A 22,760-nucleotide genomic window follows, 5' to 3' on the forward strand; every position below is an offset into this window, starting at 1 on the left:
TACATGTCCAAACCCCTGAATATTTCTGTCCTTTAAAATTTCAGACCACAGAAACGTGCCCCAACCACAGAGGAAGGAATACACAGCATTACCAACCAATGGTGCAAAACTGATAAACATTTAAGTCTATTTCTTAATGTAAGTGGGGAGGAGGAGGAAGGGAAAGGAGAGGAAGGTGTGGTTTAAAAGAGCCCAGATGATTCTCATGTGGGTTCTCCACCCCATCCTATCATTAGGAGGCAAATGCTCCTTCCTGACCCCAAGACCATGAACATGTATAACCCTAAACATGACTAAATGACAAGACACTCAAAACACAATACATAATAATTCACTTATTCGCTAGCCATCTAGGGTCAGAAAGTAAGATGCCCAGAAAGGGGGTATTCATACCTTGAGAAAAGCTCTTTACTCACAAATGCATTCCAGTGATTAACAGCCCTAAACTTTCCTGCTAGCACAACTTCCGAGGCCATCTGTCAAATCTCAACATCCTACATTTTTGTCCCCTTCCTCTAAATTAGGAAAGAATCTACTAACAATTGTGTAAACCTCCACTTCAGGCATTTTCCACTACTGGCCATAAAATTCCAGATCCATGAGAACCTTGTCATGTCATTTGTACTAATCTGAAAATTAATCTATGGTTCCTCTCTCATTCCCAGAGTCTCCTTCAAGTTCAACTCCACATTAATATCTTTGCTCCCAGGAGACAACCTTTCCATTCTCTAGATCTGCTTTCACAACAAGCCGGTCTCTTGTTCTTAATAATGAGTTCTCAAGTGCATAGATTGGTTTTTTAATTGGATTAGTACTACTCTCCAATCTTCTCTGTCCTCCTTCGTTCTCGTTATTACCCCAACTTTCTCTTTAACCTCCTCCTGTCTCTCAGGGATAATAGTTTTTCCATGAACCCATTCAAATATCTCTTCTTTAATCCTTTGCAGACAGGGTACCATGCTTCTTCCTTGCCACCTAATTTTGGGCTAGTTTCTTTTACCTCTTAATTTCTAAAACAAAAAAATCTGTTTCTCAGTTTTCTCCAGTTTTTTAGAGCTGTTCTTTAGCAATGATCACCTTTTCACAAGTTACTCTTGTCACAAATGACTTCTGGATAACTTTTCATATTAGGAATCTGCAATGTCTCAGTTATGCATGTTAGCTTCATCTCATCATGTAAGGATCAAAGAATAGGGAAAGAAAAAAGTATTTAGCTATGCAAATTCAGGGAGAAACTTTTACCTCATCTTCATTACATTTTAACAACATGCATGAAAAGTTATCTTAAACACACCCGGTAGACTTCCTTCAAGTAATGGTCACAAACATGTTTCTGAAGAGGCTGCAACTGCCAATAATTTTAAAGTTCTCAACAAAAATAGAAATTTTCTTCAGTTTGTACAAACAGCTAAACTAAAGAAACCTGGGAAGCTATCACAAGTTTGATAATATAGTAACTTACATGCTTTGGATAAATCAAAATTATTTGATTAATAAACACAATCCAAAAATTTGGCCACCAGTTTTAGCAGTTAAGTGTAGCTTTACTATTTTTATTTTGAATTAGGATACCAACAAAATGAGAATTATTTAGGCAACAGGCCTTTTTTCTAAAATGTAATTTGCTAATCATGAAAAAAATAATTAACTTCAGAGATGTTCCTAACTATTTTGTTACAAACACCTTTTAGACAATTAGCAGCAATTCTCAAAGAGCTGCTTTACATTCTGTATCTACTTGTTTGCATTTAGATATCTGCAAGCCATCAAATTTGCATGAATATTTTTCAAATATAATAGCCTTTGGCAAGAACTACCTGTTCTACATTTTTTTAAATAGCTGCCTTACCATAATTGAACAGCCATAGTATTATGATCGCATTTATTATTTTTTACTAAAACTGCATGTGTACAGATGTGAAAAATAAAAAGGTACTCATACAAATGCAGGAAAATAACTTACGCCCCTTAATAGCTTGCATTTAGTTCAGGTCACATTTTACCATTCTAAAACCTAGCCCCATTTGATTGTATTAATTTGAATTATTCCACAGACATTTTAAAACTTTTTATTATTCTTAGTGGTAACGGTCTTTTTTTTCAAAACTGGTGTCTCATTACTTTACCAACACTACTCCTGTCTGAACATTCAGCTCCACTCATTAGCACAAACATCTGCTACAAACAGTATTAATGAGATACATATCAAGGGATACAGCAAGCCGCTAACCACCTGGGTTAATCACTTTACAGTACAAAGTTGATAATACAGAGTCATACAGTATGCCTTGAACATACTGTTACAATTATCTTATTCAGATAGCAACTACTATTTCGAAAACACAGCACTACAAAATTGGATACATTTGTAAAGCCGTACATACCGTGTAGCTACTGTTAACATACAACGTATATTTCATCTCAACAAAGCCAAAAGGCATGATTTTAGTAGTGGGAAATTTGCCCTTTGGATTTCTGTGCCTTATGAATAGATTAGCATTAAAATTATTTTTAAGACACCAGAGATTTGACAACTGTTTCAATAAACATACAGGATAGAATTCACACCAAACCAGTCAGAATAGCTGCAGACTTAAGTGGTTTTTTTTTTAAATAATAATAATTTAAAGCAATATGATTTGAGAGGTGTTTTTCCCCAAAACGGAGTTGCATATAATATTTACATACATGCAAATAGCTGGCACAAAGGAAATATTTGTCCAAAGAGAGCCAACGCTAAGTAAGCTTCAAAGCTCTTTTAATTTAAAGTTCGTTTGTCTAAACCTGAGATGCAAATGTACATACCTTTACACATAGGCATTTAAAAACAGGAGGGGAGAAGTATTTGTACACACTGCATTTCCCTTTGGAGCGAACATGCTCCAGAAGGAAAGCTGGAGCGAGAACAAGGACGTGTGCCTTGCTGATGCTCATGGAACAAGGGCTCTGGAGACCAGGCACAGGACAAGCAAGACCATGGTGTAGGCACTAACTCTGCAAATCAGGACAGACTAAGCAACGGTAAGTCAAAACATTTTGAACTCAGGGCTCCAAGAGAATGGAGGAGGATGAGTTTTGACCCAAACCAGACTCAGAACCCACACGTTTACAAAAGCGTATAAGCTACTACTCCAGTAAATTTCACCAAAATAGTTTATAGAATCACTGTCAAATAATTTAACCAATCAATTTCACTTTATTTAGTCAACACAAGATGATAAATAATGCTCTTTCATTTAGGGAAATACTTTCTTTTTTTTTAAATTATGGGTAGAAAAATACAACAATACTAAGAAAGCAAGAAAACATGCACTGTTCTACCGCTGAAAAACAAACAAACAAAACCCAACAACAACACAGCTCTTAAACCAGAAGGGTGAAAGTTCAGCTCCAGTTGAAATCTAGGAATAGAAAATGCCTTTGGAGAAAAGTAAGAGTCCTCAATGAAATTACTGACACTACATGTCAGTTAAGATAATCTACAAATAAAGGCTTCAGACATGAAACCTCTAGAGAAAACTACTGCTACTGGAATAAAATGCAGGTATTTAACAATGGTGAAAATTAAGAAGTTTGGCTAAGTTGAGCAAATATTGCTATTAACTGAGATGAGAGGGTTTCATTTAAGTGAGAAAGTATAATATAAAGTTATTAGTTAAGCATCTGCTTTTCTGTAAGTCCAATCAAGTTGATGAAACAGCAGTGCTTTTTTAAGCAAAGAGAGAGAACAAAACAAAACAAAGGTATGCAAGCCAAATAATACTGTAATAGGCAAACCCTAGACTGCTGCATCTAAATCACACTTAAGAGAATAGCTTCAGAGATATTTGATGACAGGGGTTTCACTTCCAGATGAAGTAAGGAGGGGATCCATAAATGGATCTCCACTAACTGATGTCTTAATATTAAATTCAGGAAGGTCACGCCTGTCAACACAAGCATTCAGAATAATTAATGAAAATCTGTTTAATTGCATATGGAGTCCAGATCGTTGGAGAACAACAAAATAATTAGAAGCATGTCCAGTGTAAAAACTGCCATAGTCATTTTTCATTGTTGGTTAGGGTAGCTATCATGCACAGTGTCTAAATGTCCAAATAATAGCTCAGGTTTTCATCCTTAATCTCTCTTTCACAACATTCCTTCAGCTGAATTTCGTTAACACTGGATCTCTGTAGCACCATTTTCTTCTCCAAATATACCTATCAGCCTGTGTATGTCCATAATCAACTACAAATTTCGATGTTTCGAGAAAATTTAAAAGAACTATTTAGTTCCCTCAATTTTATTCTTCAGCCATTCTGTTTTGTCACCATTCCAGAACTCTAAAAACACAGGACAGAATGTCCAAAATACTGAAAATTCCTGCAAGAAATTACACATGCACTTTAATTTCTTTCACAAAAGGCAGTCTTCCAGGTCCACTACTATTTTCTATATAATTATTCTAGTATTCAGAATATATGCATCCTGTACATTTGAGTAAGAAAATACGAATATTCCATAAGACTTCAATTTTCCAAATGAATAACACAAGATATGACAAAGATATGACCCTTCATATTGAAAATACAAAGAAAGAAAGAAATGTGGAAAAATAGCTTACAACGCTGTGGAATAGCACTAATTGTAGTTTTACAGCATCTCAGTATTTGTTCTAAGGCATACCAATCTGTATTAGCTAATGACCCATGATTTTGAACAGATTATTCTTCAGTGGCAATGCACACTAGAGACACTGCAGGTGAAGCAATTTTTTTCCTTTAATATCAAATGGCCTTCTGTACGAAATTATTTTAAAAACAGAATTATTTTCTGCTATTACTATTTCTTGAAGCCATAGGCTTAAATTATACAAAAACGTTTCCATAAACTGTCTTTAATACATACTAAAATACTAGGGTAAACCAATCCCTAAAACAAAGGCTTCCTGAAGGACTAAGCTGTGAAAAAAGGCAAGGATTACCCATATCTGAGCTGCACAGGACATTAACACTTTGTAAACATATTTTCATAGTTATACATGTCAAGTCCATGGGCAGTATATCTGGAATGCAGATTAAAAGTGTAATAAATGCAAAGACTCACATCTGGCTCTTTGTATGGTCAGTTTAAGTTGGCTGAGTTTACTTGTTTAGGCTCAGCAGCTTTTGAATGCACTGTACTGCTCTGAGAATAAGCCTGGATCTCCCAACACCATGTTTCTGTAACCTCGCACCCTGAGAATGCCTGCATCACGTTACCCAAGTGCTTGTGCATACAGTCAGCCAATGTTAATAAGCCAAATATTCCCACTCATTTCTTAATGCTTGGATGCCATACTGAGTGCAAGCTTACTTTGTATTTTCACACCATGCTCTGCCCAAGCTAATAAACCCTTGACATACAAACCACAGATGAGACACACCCGAAGGGGTTTTTTTTATAGGAGACAGCTTAGTTCTGGCTGAATTGCGCTGAATCCTGACTGACTCCATGTGGAGCCACTTGGTAATTCTCATAAGACACCCGGTTCCCTATATTTTCCAGGCTTTTCATTATCTAGGATACTCCATTCTATTACTAAAGATAACACACCTAACAAAATAAAGAACGCAGGGAAAACTTCAGAAGACAGCCTACACTGCTTGTTTATTTAGTATCAAAACTTTACTTTGTTATCTCAGCACATGGAAGGGAGAATGCTTTCAATCGCACTGCTAAAACAAAACTTCTTTTGCCCCTATCTATACACAAAACCAGTTAACCAGTCTGAAAACAAAAAAATTCTTACCTCCTGTTTTTCAAAGCATATATTTCATTCACACAACTGATGCCTTCTAACTTGTACATGTGAACACTGAACTCTTGCTAGTCTAAAGCACCATGCACAAATGAGTATAACAGTCCTCCTCTTACCATGTGTACGTTCATTGTAATTGAACTTTTTCTGATCAAGTCAAAGCAGGTTAAAAATCTATTCATTTGCTCTAAGTGAATAAAAACTGAAGTCATTCCCCTTAGCACAGATTACAATTGCTTAAATACTACTGTATGTAAAGAACATCTTTTAGAAATAAAAAAAAAAAATCAAGATACTGAAATGTATGTGTCACACAATTCTTATTCTTCCTGTTACTGAGACACTATTGACTATGATGTAAGAAATTGCATTATTAATTACCTCAAGATAGCGCCCACAACAAAAAAATTGTGATCTAAATGCTATGAGTACCATAGGTTAAAACCATTTCCATTAATATCTGGGATTCTTGATTTTAGTTTTGAAATCAGAAACACTAAAGAAAAACAGAAGGTTAGAATATCAATCCCCATTGATGATGATTTCAAAACCTCAAGAAAATGGTTGTAATTTCACAAATGTTCCAACCTATTAAAAATATTCAGTCCTATGAAATTAAGTATGATTTTGGAGGTTTGGAATTTTACTCAAAAGATTTGTTTCTATCAAGGGCCACAGTACCTCTTTGCAAGAGTGCAAGGAAATGGGACACCTAACATTTGGGGCTTTATTTCAACGTGAATAGCAAATACTTTTTATACCTCATCCAAGCTGCTGGGTGTAGAGGCAATAGACCCTGCGTGACGTGGCTTTTTCATAGAAGACAAAGCAATGAAAGGATACCCAATGATACCAGAGGCACATGTTTAGACAACTGAGTTTCATGCAGTTGAGACCCATCTGTAACCAGTTACAATCAGAGAAAAAAGTGTTTTGCTATTCTGTATTTGATGATGTATGGTGTTTCTCCTACTTTGAAATGCTAACATCAGAATACTGGAGAAATTCAATACAATGATGCATTTCAAACCAGAAATAACAACACTGAAGAGGTTCAACATATCAGTCCAATCAGGTTGTAGTCTGTTATATAAAAAAGTCACCCCTACAATGAATGTAAGAGAACTGGTGAGGGAAGATGAAACTATTGACTCTTTGACTGACCAGAACCTCGAGTTTGAACAAAGGATCACAGTATGAATAAAAAAAAAAACTATGCCATTTCTAATACTAGCCAGCTTCTGAAGGATCAACTAGAAGTTTTAATTTAGCTTTTATAAACAAATTCTTTAGCTTAACAAACTCCTACTGTTATCTAAGATTATTCTAAGACCTCAGTGGCAAGTCTTGGATGACAGACAGACAGGGGTTATGGAGAAGAATAAAAGTGCATAGATTTAACAGTCAGTCTGCAGAACAGCTGCTAAAAAGAAACTTGGCCACAAACTTCAGCAATGTTGGGTACCAAGACAGCAAAAAAATTAGTCTCTGGAGTCAGTTTTGTTGTTAGAATATGCTTTGTCCTCTGTACAAGCAAATTCACTTTCCTGAGAAAATACAAACCGTCTACCCAATTTACCGAGTGTTTCTTTTTCATTTAAAATGAACTTACCGAGTGCCGTCTGCTTTCCAGCTAACTTTGTATGGCTTCTGCTCCAAAAATTTAATATTTTGCTTGTCCATGGAAACAGGCTGTGCTCCAGGGAATCCAGACCTAAAAAGAATGAACTATGTTTATTAACGTTCTGCAATAAATAGTCACACAAGGCAATGCATTATTTACACTAGACTGAAGTCACACCTTGTACCAGACTTGCTGCAAGGTTAGCTTTGAGTTAGAACATCTTCTCCAATCAGGTAATTTGCAACAGGAATCAAATGCCTATCTGATAAGAACAAGGGTATTTGCTTATGACAAAACACTAAATTACACGGAACTTCAAAGTTTTAACTTTGGAGGAAGGGATATTTGAATTCAAAATTACAAGCACTAGAAGAACTATAAGCATCAGCAAGTTAGGAAGCACCATGAGCAACTCCCTGGATCATCAGCTTTGGAAAGGAGGAGGTCAGAATCTGAGACATTAAAATCAACGTTCTGATCAACATTGGACACAAACCCAAGTTGGCTATAAAAATAAGTATTATACCTCAATGCTGAAGTGTAATAGCAGTTGTATAAATAAGTCTACTGCTTGAGCAAGCACTAAATTTTACACAAATACATGGACTAGACTACATCCGGAATTTGCACAGCAACAATTCATCTGAAAACATTTTGTTATCTCAATGGAAAGCAGTTCTAGAATCAACAGTTGATCATTCCGTTTCATAGTACGATGCAAGATCCTCATCTGCTTCACTGTTGAGTGTTTTTGAGGCTTGCATTTTTTCTTTTTAAACAATCCATCCAAAAATAGTCACCTTTGTTCATTCTTACAATGAGCTGTTTCCTTCTGCAAAACTAGAAACGTAACACTTCTTTCTAGACAGTAAAAATAAACAAGTTCTAAATGTTCTCATACCCTTCCCATCCACAGAACTGCTGACACTTTTGCTGTATTCCTCCTAACTTTGGTTGTGTTGTCACCTGGGTCACATATTTAACTGTTATTCCTTCCAAGAAAATTGCACCCTAAATAAGAAAAAAAAAAAATATATTTAAGCCTTCATAAAAGCAGATCAGAACATGTCAATACAAGATTAAGTCTGTTTTTACAACTTGACCCTCACAAGCAATACTAGCTTAAATATTCCTTAAAGCTTTACCCCCAAATACCAAGATACATCAGCTGAGCTTTGCCAGTAAACTCTCAGGTGAGCCATATTATGAACCCAGGAACTGAAATTAGTTCCTTATGGGGGAAAAAATACAATAATAATTAAAAAAAAAAAAAAATTAAAAGGAGGTAAATGGTAAGGGATAGACACTGTTTAGCCAATACTCTCAAGAAAGTTTCCACATCAAGCTACAGCGTCCGTCTGACTCATTATTTTTCATTTGTAACTAAAATGTTTTTATTTGAAAAGAAAGTACACTAGTATCAATTATTTAGTAGTAAATTGGTCACATATGGAATTTGCAGGGATCAGATTAATCATCCTTAGTACACAAAATATTATATAATAATAAGGTAGTGCAAGACATCTATTTGTGGATGAGAATCTGAACCTAAACAGTATTGTAAGCCTGGAGCAAATCACTCCAGGCTTACATTAGAGGTCACAAAACTCTTTCTGGCAAAAGGCTTTGTGACACCACTTTGAAGTGTGTCAAAAAGTATGGCCTCAAAATAAGTAAACTGGAAACTAAGGACAAAATTGACCTATGAAATGTTAAATAAAATTTTTTAATATACATAAATAGTATTCCTAGACGAACAATTCCGTGCTTTCCTTGATTCACAGAAAGTAAGAGCTGCTCACTAACAGTAGAGATCTAACCTGAGATAAACATAAGTAGCTTGGTAATTAGTGAATGAAAGTCACTGGGAAACATCTTTAGACATGAGGTTTTGGGTGGGCTTGTTTGGTTTTTTTTTAAACAAAAATCTCAGCAGATGAAGACATTAAGTCCTACTTTTCTCCCTCCAAATCTGAGATGCATGTTTTCAATTAAATATGTTCATTTTGTCAGATCTAGATGGTAATTCTGGTACAAGAAGTGCAATTACATGGATTTCACCTCCACCTGCGTGACCTACCACGTTATACATCTCAAAACTTAAACTTACACTGTAGGGAAAACATTTAAAAGAATGAATGTACTTAGGCAGCAGCAAACTTAAAGGGTTCTCAGTTGATCTAGGACAAACTTCTCAACAAAAGAGAAAACATAAACAGCTGGTTTGTAACAAAATATTTGTGTAAAAAAATACTTGCGTAATTTTATTCTCAATCTAAACCAGGTTACTAAAGTGGAGGTGCTATCCTGAATGCCACAGAAAAGCCTAAGTAGAGATCAATAAAAGAATACTGAAAATAAAACTCTAAAATAACTTGTATATTCCAGAAAAAGTTTGATGCTGAGTGGAATAAAAAAATTCTGCAAAACAGAAGACATTAAAGCCACCAGGTCTACAAAGCTACATACTTCAAGATTTCTACAGAGATCCCAAATCAACTAGACTTATTTCAACAGCATCTCAAATAAATTCTCAATGCAGACTAAGAAGATTAAAGCATGAAGTTCCAACTGTTGACCTATGAATCCTGAAAATGAAGATACAAGTATTTCATATCTGTTCCCTAAAATGCTTGAAACTTGCCTCAACAAATCTAGCTGCATACTACTGATGAAAGGAGCCTTTTTGCTCCCTTCCCTTTCCACACACCATAGCACTCATCTGTTCTACTCTTGAGCAAGTCTAGGAACTAAGTTGGCAAAAATAACATCATAAATTAGTAATTTTCTGCCAAATTAGTATCTTAAACTAGCTCACCATAAGATGAGTCAGCACTAGTGCCAGCACAAGGGAAGCAGAAGGAACACAAGGAGTGCAGGGAAAGCAGGACCGCAGTTTTCAGTACAGCCTGCATTTAAGATTGGCTCAGTTGCATCACCAAATCATATTCTGAGAACAGTACATCCTAAAGAAATACACTAGTTCATAACCTTAATTACCTTAAGCTCTACAGACTTTTGGTGCGTCACTTATCCCACATTATTTACATGGGCACCAGCAGGTGCAACGGCACACAGGTGACTGCACGAGGGAGGCAGACAGCTACACATGCCTGGCCAGCATGCTGTCTGAATTCTGAGTAAGTGGTTAAGAGCACCACGACATAAAGGAAGATGGTTGTGCCTTGCTTCTCAGAATAATGGCAGAGTGCGATGGCAGTACGACTGCTAAGATTAAAGCAAAAGGCAGGCAACAGGAAAGATTTTCCAGAAAAGAAAAAGTCATAAACATGAAATTGGTGCCTGCCATTTGAAAGTGTCTCTTGCAGATTATCTGCCTCAAGCATATTCACTAGCTAAGGCACAGCACTGCGAAAACAAGGTGAGTCACTTGGGCACCCGTGCTTGGCTAACTCAGCGCTCCAGGTTTCATGAGGACATTTTCTTGGATAAGGTGACAAAACGGAGCCAGATCCATGCACTTTCTGCACCACTGTTGAGCTAACAACCCCCCCATGGAAACAGGACACTGGAGAACAGAGTGCAGAGATGTCAGAGCACTCAGCTCCTCAGGTCCTTAGCGCTGCTACTAAGCCAAGAGTTATAAGCCCTAATGGATTCCAAGGTAACTACATTCACTTAGTATCTATACTCTGCACAACCTTCACACCATCTGTACTAATCAAGCTCTCCCCATTTGCCACCACATCCCTCCACCCATCACTTCAGCTGAAGAAGTGGCAATGTGTATCATCTTGTGTTGGTTCAGATCCCAATCATCTGGAAGAGTGGGAACAGCCCCAAACACACACATCCCTGACCCTAGTGGCTATCACCAGGCCTGGGTGATAGCCATCTTCAGCTACTCAGACTTGACTGAGTGCCAATATGCTCAGAGACTGCCTTCCAGAGGACAAGAAATGTTCCAAAATGTATCAGGAAGAGAGAGAGTCCACATCTAAAAGAGAGGAAGGGAGAGCCAGGGAGTTACACTGATCAGCTTACCTAGATCAGAATACCTAGAAATCAGAATACCTGATCAGAATACCTAGAAATACAGGACCAAATCACAAGAACTGCCTCTAGGCAGTACAAGCAAAAAAGATACAACAAAATCATACTGACTGTTACTCAGTAACAACAGTGTTCAACTAATCATTTGGTTTTGGTGATGAAACAGGCTTCACAGAATTGGGAGAAGTAGGAAATACCACATCTTTTGATGCTGGCTTTTGTCTTGGCTTGTCTTTTCTTTGCTTGTCTTGTTCTCATAAAGGAACTCAGAAAACATGGGGTAGATGTAACTTCTAGAAAACAGAAGAGCAACCTGTTTCAAAACCAGATTCAGAGGAGTTAAGTGTTTCACTAACAAAATGGAAGAATATACTGAGGAGGATCTGTGGGGTCTGGTTTAGGTATAAGAGAATTAATTTATTTTCCCTAAATTTCCTATTAGCATATTCTTATTTTTGTGACATCTGTGAATTTAGTAACAGGGATACAGACTGTGATGGCAGCTTAAGAATTCAGTGTTATCCTTAATTTTAAGAATGGGCTGGAAAAAACACTATGCAATTCTGTATAAACAAAGTTCTACACCTAGTAAGGAATAAGCAATTATACAAACACACACTGGTAGATAATTAGAGAAAAAGATACGGAGGCAGCAAGAGACCAAAAGCTGAATTAGTATTATTCTGTCTTGTAAAAGGCAATTATATTGAGATATATAAACAGAAGTATTAGCCTTAAGACATGTGAAATTAATTTCTCCTTATTAAGCTCTAGGATGGCCTCAACTAGAGGCTTGTGTTCAATTATAGGCACTACAGTGTCAGAAAAATATGAGTCAACATGACAGAATACAAAGAATGACAAGAATGGTCAGAAGTATAAAAAATATGGACCACAGGGAAAAAGTGAACAAATTGGCATTTAATGTGGAGAAAGAGAAAGCTAAAAGGAAATGACACCCATATTCAAGTACATAAAATGCTGCTGCAACATCAGAAAATAATCTTTTTCCCATATCCATAAAGACACCCATGGGCAGAACAATAAGTACAGGGCTTAAACTTTGGCAAAAAAAAGTAGGTTAGGCAGAAAAAAACCAAAGTCACTAATATTTAGAATCAATGTACTTTGATAGTTAAATCATAAATATTATCCTCGCTAACTATGTCAACCATGAGGTTTAACGGTTTCCCTCTGTCTCACAGATGACCACAAGACACCTGCACTCAAAATAATGAAAAAAAAAAAAAATCATTAACAGCTACCATCTCTTCCAGACTGTTTGAGATGTAACCATCCATTTTAGAAGCACTACATATTACACCCTGTAATGCCTGTGAAATATGCAGCTTACATGGGACTAGAACAGATGGCATTCCTTAATAAACAGTAAAAGATCTGGTTGACCCATGAAAAGTTTGAAGGTTCTGGCTCAGAATTGTAACTTTTTGTCCTATTTATAAAATCAAGTACTTTTCCCCTGAAGATTTTTTTTCCCCTGAAGTGAGATTCTAAGTGACAGTTAATAATGTTGCTTCGATGCTACAATCATTATGGCATGCACTGGCAAAGTCAAAAAGTGTTTGGATTTCCCATCTAGCATCTGAGACTACAGCAAACAGATTTGCTGTTACCTGTCAACTACATTCGAGTGATGACAAAGGAAACTGTAATGGCATTATGTTCTAACCATTCCCACAGTTTCTGTAGTGTAGAAAAGAAAGGCTGTCAAGACTTTTTGACATCAAAATACAGAAGTTTTAGCAAAAGATGTTTCAGTAAAGTTTCTCACATCCAAGATAGAATTTCTGAAACAGACAGCATGCTAACTTCACTTCACAGGCTAGGTGGGCAGTTGCTTCTGACTATTCATTATCCTAGCAAGATGCCTAGGAGGTGTCTCCTCCTCTACCCCAAACTTTTCCTCTGTCCCCACAAAGATTTGGGTCAAAACGAAAACATTTCAGAACACCACTATCACCACAGCCATCTCTAGTTTGACACTGTCTACCCCTAGGTGTTTAGAGAAAGAGTCAAATTCGAAGGCTGAAAACATCTGCTGCAGGAAATCAATGTAATGCTGAAAATTTAGCCCTTTAGGTAGTAAAATAAGAAAATCTGAGCAAGAGGTATTTACCTGATAATCATTCCCCCTGTAGACCGCATATTTACAAGGAATCACAAATAGATTGTATCCATCTCTACTGAGTTAAGAAGCAGTCCAATCTGCCAGCCAAGAACCATGGTAAAGAATTCTCCCCGTTCCTCCTCTTCATGTCAAAGAATGTTCCTCCAGAGCTGCAAAACTGAATTATACGAATATGCATATTAACTAGATGATTCTTTCTTTCATAAATTCTCTAACTCATAATTAACTTTTAGTTATTAATATGCTTATTCGTATAATTTAGCTTCCAGCTTTCAAACAAACTATGGTGGCAGATAAGAAAAAGCCTGGGAAGCCAGTATCATGATTGCTGTTAAACAAACCAGTTTAGTTTTATACTTGCTGAAAAGAGGCTGTCATTGGACCTCACCATCACACCTCATTTGCTAATGCATCAAAAGGCAAGTCAAAAAAACAGTTTTGAAGTTCCAGCCCAAATAAATTTTTTTAGGTATCAATGTTTTACTGCAACACTAATGGAGGAAGCGGCCATATCACTGAATATATTTTTACTACAGATTTTTACAGTGTGGGCAATTTTTTATTCCAGCTGATGGACTATTTGAAAGTTTTCAAAGTTAATCTTGCTCCTTTGGACTAGGTTTTGTATTGCTTTCAGGCTAATTTCTTCCATACTCCATCTGTAAACCATATTGAGCAGCTGCACTAACAACAAAATGCATTTTTGCAGCATATTTCATATGAGGATTTCCAAGTGTTTGCAAACACACACACCTCAGCACACAAGTAAAATAATTCAGCATTATGCAAAAAGAACTGAATCTATTTTTGCACTCAGCAACATTCTCCCCTACTTTATCTGCAAATAAAAAAAAAAAAGAGTCAGGAATCTGGAGAGAACTGAGTCATTAGTCTGCAGATGATACAAAGTATATTCTTTGTACTTGAGTATTAGTTCCATACTATGGTAACTACAGTAACTTATTTCATCGAAATTATGCAGATGTATGTCAAAATAATCACAATAAGTGATCAGTCATATTTCTTATCATTATACAGTTAAGACAGCTTTGAACAAAATATAATTTCAAAGCTGCCTCGGGGTTTTTAAGCTCATATTGCTTTTTGCTAATCCAATTCTCAATCCTCCCAAATTTCCAAAAGAAAGAATATTTACCAAAATGAGCGCTGAATTTTAAAAATTCTGAATTTCATCCACATGGCTACAAAAAATAAGTAAAAACTGTTTACATATACCCCCCCATAACATTTCACCTCTAAAGATAGAGTGAATAATTAAAAAGTGCTTTACTATCTCAACTCAAACTTAAAAAAAATTGTTATATTCGAAAAATTTTAAGTCATTTTTACAACTGGAATAGTTAAGGTGTTGAAAGTCAAAGTTCAAAGTTCATACAGGAAACATAAGAAAGCTTGCAATGAATCTACCAGCTTTTTCTGGTTAGAGACTCTACTACCAGTCCTCATTTGCAACAGCACTGACACTTGTACAGTGTGTATTATGTATTAACTGATAACTATGAGTTTATGAAATTAAGTTTAGCAATTAGAATAGTAAGTTCTTAATCAAAAATACCAGTTTTAGGCGTTCTTTTCTCCTCTTGCCAAAGGAAGAGCTTGATGATCCAGGTTCTGATTCTTGGCCTCCTGTTTTACCATTATCATCGTCCTCCTCTTCATCATCATCAAAGCACCATTCTGGTAGCTCAGGTGGTGACGGTGCATCATCTTCATCTCCATAACGACGAAATAATTCCTTCAAATAGTCACCTTTATAAATACCTGGTGGTCTAGCCTGAGCAAAAGTAGCCACAGCAGCCTCAATACTGTCAAATAAAAATTGAAAATTACTCTGGATGATTAATTTACATATTTTAGTCATGTTATGCCTTATCAAACATAAGATTTATTGGGACTGAGAATTAAAACAAATTCCAAACTGGTAATTGCAAAAACATTCATTATATGTGAAACATCATGCTTAGATCAGCCTGGCAACAGCTGATCTTGCACAAGATTGTGCTTAATTATGTAGGCACTGCGTATGTTCTCAGAAGTAACTGCAGCTTGCGCTGCTTCATCTCCTTATTGTAGCTAATAGTGGTCTGCTGGTCACCGAGGTAAAACTTTTATTATTGCTACAGAAAAGGAATGGGTGACACGTAGGTAAGTACTTAAGGACTCAATGAAGACCAAAAAGACCAAAGAAAAAGACGAACAAACTTAATGAAGAAAAATGCAAGTGCTGAAATTCAAATATGGCTACATTTTCCCCCTAAGAATTATCTTTCCTTTCATGAGAGGTTTTGCCATCTCACTGGGAAAAAGCATCCCAATCTTTTCAAATTACTTCTCTTTCCAGAAGTTTCTCATAAAAAACCCTGTAATTCAGAAGCCTTTTATTATGCAGCTAACACTTAAGATTAAGTGCTTTAATAAACTGGAGACTGGATCACAAAAAAATTAGAAACCAAAATTAACAGTCATGCACCTTTACTAGCCAACTGGAAAGCACTCCAAAATATACAACAGCGAGCACAGCACAAGGGTTTTATTGTTGCTATTTTCATAGATCCTTTTTAAGATAAAACACCGGACATAATTCTGTCTTCAATTTAGCATGGCTGCACGGAACAGTTATGCTCCATGGATCAAAATTTAGAAATCTTGCTAAATGAAAGCGAGGCGAAATCACAAAAGGCACATGCCTCTGTTAGGCTTCTTGACAAGCACATAGTACATGCTGTGAAAAGATTTTTTTTTCAGATAAGAAAATAGCCTGCCAAGGGAACAAGGAAAACATATAGCTAAAATGGAAAAAAGAATTTAAATACAAAAGGCATTTTTTGTCTGATCTGTACAGTATGAGAACGAGCCTGAGAACTTTATGAGGCAAATTTCCCTCAGAATAGACAGAAACACTTCCTAAGAAACAGTAAGTTTGGTTCTCTCTTCTGATCTTTGGTAAGAGCAGAAAACAAAACATTTTCCAGAGTGAGACTATCAGATGGTCAGTCATCAGATCTCAGTAATGACAGTTTAAGAATATGAGTTATTTAGAAGGAGCTTTCTTCCCCATTCTGTTTCCTAAGACTCCTAATTTCTTCCTCACAAGACATTTTTTATTTTGGTATCTTTCTTAAACTGTTTCACATCTTCTGTAATCAATGCCACTGAAAGGACAAAACAAATCAAAAGGGATGGGGCCTGAAAGATGCTCAAATTTGTCTCTGATGATATTAGAAGAACGCTATACTTTTCTGGAATAGATAGCAATGAAAGCCAGAAGAGGCAGCACAAATTTCAAGCACAGAAACCTACCTGAAAGAAAATATGTTTTGCAGGTTCTAGAAACATAGCAGTCTTTGGGAAAAATGAGTTGTGAAAAAGAGAATCAAGTAAGGTTTCTGATCACTAGCTGGAGAGTTTTCAGTCTGGATGACCTTTCTTTAAACTAACTATAAAATACATCTCAGTATTCACAATACATCAGCAGCACTCCTATATCATATGCTTAAGGAATGAATATGGATGGATTTTTCCATCAGGAAAATCTTATTTCCTCACCAGCAAATAGCAGTGCCTTATTTTAAAGAATGATACAGCAAATTGGATTTACCTTGATACAATGCTTAGCATTAACTACCACCTTGCCAAAATTCATTCTTTTGCTGTGGACATTTTTCCCTACCAGGTGATATATGGGTGTTCTGTTAAAAAAAATCTGACAGAGATGAACAAACTTGATACAATTAACTACCTGAATGAAGAAAAAAAAAAAAAAAAAAAAACAAAAAACAAAAAACATGGCTGTTAAGTTTTAAGTTTTAAGGCTTTTCCCACAGAGGTTTGAAAATAAAGAGAAGCTGCATAAAAGCAGAAGATTCAAATAGGATCAAGTGCATTTCCTCTTCAGAACAGAGGACCAATTCTGAGTCTAATTATTGCATGCTGCTTTTTAAATTGTTAGATCAAAAGCATACAAATTTGCCAGTTCATAGGAACAACTAGAATCATGCTATAAACATATTTGTATCTGTGTCTGCTTCCTATACTCAGCTAAGATTCTGCCAAGATTCAGCCACCCACTACTAATGGTGTTCTGTCTCCATTACTCCACTGTCTTTATTCCAAGTTTACTAACAGACAACAATGACCTAGTTCTTTGCAAACAGCTTGCACATACATGCTAAGCACCAAATAACTGTATGTCCAGTCATAAGAAAATGCTGCAACAGGAGCAGAATTTTCTTCACTTAAAGGATGCTACAAGAAATACCATCAGAATGCTTAAGGGGCTTGTTAAGAAACATGCCTTGAGGTGGGACCCCACCAGCAAGGAAATAGTGTTTTGTGAATACTACCAAACATGCAAAAGTCATGCCCACCAGCATGCTACAGCCAATTTTTTTTACACTAATGTTATCTGAAAAAGATCACTACTCTTTATGAGGACACCAACATTTTTAAATCACAAAAAACCCAGGCGAGTCTGTATAGAAGCACGCTGTAGACTTTAGTCAAACAACAAGCTGGAAACAAGGACTTTGTCTCCCCCTGACCCTTCAGAAGCAAGTATGTCACTCTGCTATTGCTAATAGCTATATGCCATAGTTAATCTCTTCTCTTCTCAACCAAAAAAAGCCTACATGCAAACCTACATGAAAAAGATGAAAAAGTAAGAGAAATAATCTTTCAGGCATCACTGAACTCTACATTCTTACTGAAAATGTGGGACATGTCACAGGAAAGAGACACAATACAATATATACACTCCTAAAAGCCCACACACAGCAGGTACAGCTGACTTTTGACCTACCCAACCTGGAAAGCTTGCCTGAAACAGGCTAAGCTACCAAGGGATGATATAAATAATGTTAATATAGGTTGTTTGCTCAAGATTAGTACGCAGTTTTAAAATAATAAACAGTGAATACATTGGGATAGCTGTCAGGACAATGAGTGAAACATACTGAAGATGCCTTTGGTCACTCTCCACAAATCCCTAGGAATTAACATTCAAAGTTACCTCCAGTCCAACTTCTCAACCAAAAAGGCACAGATCAGAAATCCGGTTCTATTGAAACCATGTGTGCAATGGACACCTAGACAAGACAAGAAAAGGGCATAATCATTTGCAAGTAGTTTTAACAAACATGCTTTAGTTTCATGAGTGTGTTTTTGGATCCTTCTACCTTCATCAGTAACGTTAAAGAGTTACCTTCCTTCCCATCAAGGTAGTCCAGATCACGTAAGGTACATAAGCCTAAAAAGACATTCTTTCTGCAAGTTATTAGCAACAAGAGTACAGGATACTTCAGTTTATCCCAACTCAAGAGCACTAACTTAATGCAACTGAAATATGGCTAATACAGATAAGATTCAAAATATTTTTTTATGACTGCTCACGAACACAATATAATCAAATTCAATAATTGTGCTTTTAGTGGATTCAACAAGCATTACATTCATTTCACACCATCAGGCATAAAAATAATATCCAGATTACCCTACCTCAAACTTGAAAGCGGTGTCAATAGACCACAATTCTATTTCAAATTTGCTATTACCATGCTAAGACCAGACTTACTAATTTTGAAAAAAAACTACAAAAAGAAAACTATACAACAGTATAATCACCGTGAATTATGGATCTTTTCTATGTAAGAAAAAAAGAATTAAGTCTTCAGCCTCTATTTTACTGAATTCATCCCCTAGTGAAAGGAGGGGAAGACTTAAATGCGTTGGAACATTTTTTTCTCTCAACGCAACAGCACCATCTAGTGATAAACAAACCAGCCTGAAAATTTGTGCTATTAAAAATGTCCTGAAGGTTTCAGGCAAGATGTCGCCTCTTCCTCATACTGCATTTTAAATTAGAAATGTCAGAGTGTTAAAGTTTCCACTAACACCAAATGCCATTATTCTTAATATTAACACATTTTTCAGTTGTGACCATGAAGCAAGTCACTTAAGCTTTTATTTCCTTATTTCTCTACCATAGTTAGTAAGGTAAGTTTAGCAACAATTCACTTGATGCTTATTCACTCGATGCTTATTCAGACAAAATGTGAATATCTATCTTTTCTTCCATACGCTCCTCTACACTGCAAGTATTTATTTTTGTTACTGGAGATCAAAAAGATGCCTACAAAGAGTAGACTGATAAAAACCAGAAACTTTATATGGGTAAACAGAAATATGTATCAACTGTATCAGGGTCAGGTTCCGTGCCCGTCCCACCAAGCTTCCCTTCTTAATAAAGCAAGGCAAAAACTACTATGAATTTCTTGGATTCATCCATTCTAACCATTTAATAATATTAAAAACTGTGTAACTTGCATCAAATGAAATTAATTTTAGCTTCCTTATAGAATTTGTTCCCAGCAATCATTTCTCCTTTGTTTTCTGCTTAAGCAAAATTTTTGCATTTTGTTTCCTTCAGGTTTGCAGGCATACTCCAGTCCTTCAAGTTGCAAAAATAAAGTTTCCACCTATATTGCTCTAGCTGAACAGAAAATTTTGTTCATTTATCATTCACATTTCAGTCTCTTTTCATATCCAACCTTGACACTGGAAATGAAATTGCACACAATTGCTATCAATACGTCCTGCAGCTGTTACTGCTACCAAGAAGGTTAAGTCAATAATTTTATACACATGACAAAGATAAGAAGCATCTCAGCAATGAGACCAAAGGCTTGGAAGGGAATGATCACACAGGGTGCAGTACTATCACTGCTGCAGACTGCTTTTGTTTTTGATAAGAACATCCTCCACACCAGTCCTGATACTCTGTCAGGGGAAACAAGTGTCCAGAATCAGAAACAACTTTTCAGTAATTCATGGAAGGGAAATGGAAAATCCCAACATTTCTCTTTTACCATGAAAGCCTAAACCACAGGTTATTTAAAAGCTTAGTCAACACATTATTTTCTTCTTGATTCTTTCTAATTGACTTTTTTTTTTTCCATAGAGGTGAAACAATCTAAATAATGGAAGAACATTCCAAACTTCATAGAAGTCAAAAAGTTAGTGACTCAACACTAAAAATGGCATTTTAAAAGTTGAAATACCAGTTAAAAGGGTCTGCTATTTATAGGATATCACCATGCTATCCATGCTCCATATAAATTGCTGACCATAACAATATTTCAAGTTCTGAAATATCGTTGGAGGACCAAGTGGAGAAACTGCGAAAGGAGAGTGAAAAATGAGGAACTGCTAAATGAGAGTGAGTGGGATCAGTCATCAACAATATTTCAAGTTCTGGTGCCAGTTCTGAAATATTGTTGATGACTGATCCCACTCACTCTCATTTAGCAGTTCCTCATTTTTCGCATCACATACTTGCGTTACAGTTTAGAGAAGAAAACATGGGTCTCAAATTAAAATTGCATTCTATGTGAAATCAAGAAATAAGAAAGTACCTAAAAGAAAATTATGTGAAAAAGTGTGTGCCCAAATTAAATCTCTTGAGCACTGAAAAAAAAAAAAATTCTCAGTGGTATCCTGTGACAGGACAAGAAGGAATGGGTACAAATTGAAATACAATAAATTCTGTTTAAATGTAAGAAAAAAACCCCTGTACATTGTAAGGGTGAGCAAACACTGGAAGAGGTTGCCAGAAGATGTTGTGGAGTCTCCAAGCTTGGAGATGGTCAAAATCCAAATGTGCACAGTCCTGAGCAAGCTGCTTTAGCTGGCCCTGCTCTAAGGAAGAGCAACTGACTAGCTGATTTCCACAGGTCTCTTCCAACAACCTCAACTATTGTACAATTCTATGATTCTGTATGAACACTAAACTGTATTAACATACCAGCTTAGTTTACCAAGGTCTTATCAATGACACCTACACAAACATGTTCCATGCACTCCTAAGTCACACAGACACTCAAGATTCAGGAAGGTTGCAGAATTATCATCAAAGAGGCTTGAGGACAACACCCATTCTGACTCTGGAAACTCAGCTGTAAAGTAATTTCTTGTCTCTCACAGTTTGCAGATAGAGTTGAACATTAATGTGCATAACAGAAATCAGAAGAAAATGGTTTTAAGTAAAACTAGAAGCCACCCAAATTAAACTGAGAACTTATTTTGCTCTGAGTAAAAAAAAATCATCCTTAAGAACATTCAAATATTCACTGCGAGACAGTACACCACAGAAGAAAAACTTAGCCTAATATCTACTACCAGTTTCCAGCAATTCATCAGCTGCTTTGTGACATTTGCTAAAGAATCTCTGATCATTCAGTTATCAAATATGACTTCAACTAAGCCAGACCATCAAATGCCAAAACAATACTTAGGCAATACATGACCTGCATTTGTATCAGCAGAAGTTAAAAAAACACAACACAAGTATCATGTATTTGTAGACAGTTCTTAAGCCTGTATATTTTTCCGCATTGATAGCTGTAATCAAACTGATGGATGCAGAAACATACTAGTTCCTGTAAAAAAGAGAAACACACTAATTTCTGTAATAAAAGCAATCAAATCTATATATGCATAAACACTGTATTGAGGAAATTCCTTTGCTTAGACTTTTAAGAACAAGAGACTGCAGTTATGAGTAAATATGAAATAAATTAACAGTAAAAACTAATAATGCATATAAGATGGATATAATGGATATAAGATGACATACCTATAAGCTCTGAGGGATTCTTATCACTGAAGTGTTCACATACACGGATAAATGTTTCTGTATTCTCAGGTGTAGGGCACTCACCATGCCTGAAAAACACAGGAACACATAAATTAAGAGAGAGCTGGGGGAAAGGGAAGAGAAAAAAAAAAGATTAATTACTTCAGTGAGATCTTTCAAATTAAAAGCTTAATATTTAAAAAGTGCAGGCAACTTACCCTTTACACTGGAGCTTTATATATTTAATCCCCTCTTTCTCTATATCATTCCTATCATAGAATCTAGTGGTGTTGGTCAAGTCTACCAGTAAACCCATTTTAACCTAAAAAAAACAAAACAAAAAACCAAATAAAGCAAACTTATATGTGGTTCAAATATCAGTGCATAAATACTAAATAGCTAATAACATCCAAATTAAAAGCAATAGCAGGCTACAGCTACAAGTTTTAAAATTCTTAAATATTGCATTTGTTGATAAAATCTATATTTTACCACCATCACAGTCATCTGTGTTTCTTTGTGAAAGCTGGTGTCTGAATTA

The 22,760-nt window shown here is 36.0% G+C and overlaps 1 protein-coding gene across 3 annotated transcripts in view; it reads right to left on the minus strand.

The window, feature by feature from the left end:
• RNGTT (RNA guanylyltransferase and 5'-phosphatase) overlaps positions 1–22,760 on the minus strand; it is a 197,062-nt gene that overhangs the window by 158,586 nt on the left and 15,716 nt on the right. For all 3 annotated transcript variants that reach the window (XR_012775201.1, XM_075498347.1, XM_075498348.1), the window contains exons 3-8: positions 22,438–22,541; positions 22,220–22,308; positions 18,599–18,674; positions 15,146–15,395; positions 8,308–8,417; positions 7,395–7,496 (exon numbers count right to left, since the gene is read on the minus strand). Coding sequence is in view for 2 of the 3 variants with exons in the window: in XM_075498347.1 (XP_075354462.1) it covers positions 7,395–7,496; positions 8,308–8,417; positions 15,146–15,395; positions 18,599–18,674; positions 22,220–22,308; positions 22,438–22,541 (731 nt within the window). In the remaining variant the exon portion in view is untranslated. The remainder of the gene's footprint in view (positions 1–7,394; positions 7,497–8,307; positions 8,418–15,145; positions 15,396–18,598; positions 18,675–22,219; positions 22,309–22,437; positions 22,542–22,760) is intronic.

The sequence above is a fragment of the Mycteria americana genome, chromosome 3 (assembly GCF_035582795.1).
Source record: "Mycteria americana isolate JAX WOST 10 ecotype Jacksonville Zoo and Gardens chromosome 3, USCA_MyAme_1.0, whole genome shotgun sequence".
NCBI classification, from domain to species: Eukaryota; Metazoa; Chordata; class Aves; order Ciconiiformes; family Ciconiidae; genus Mycteria; species Mycteria americana.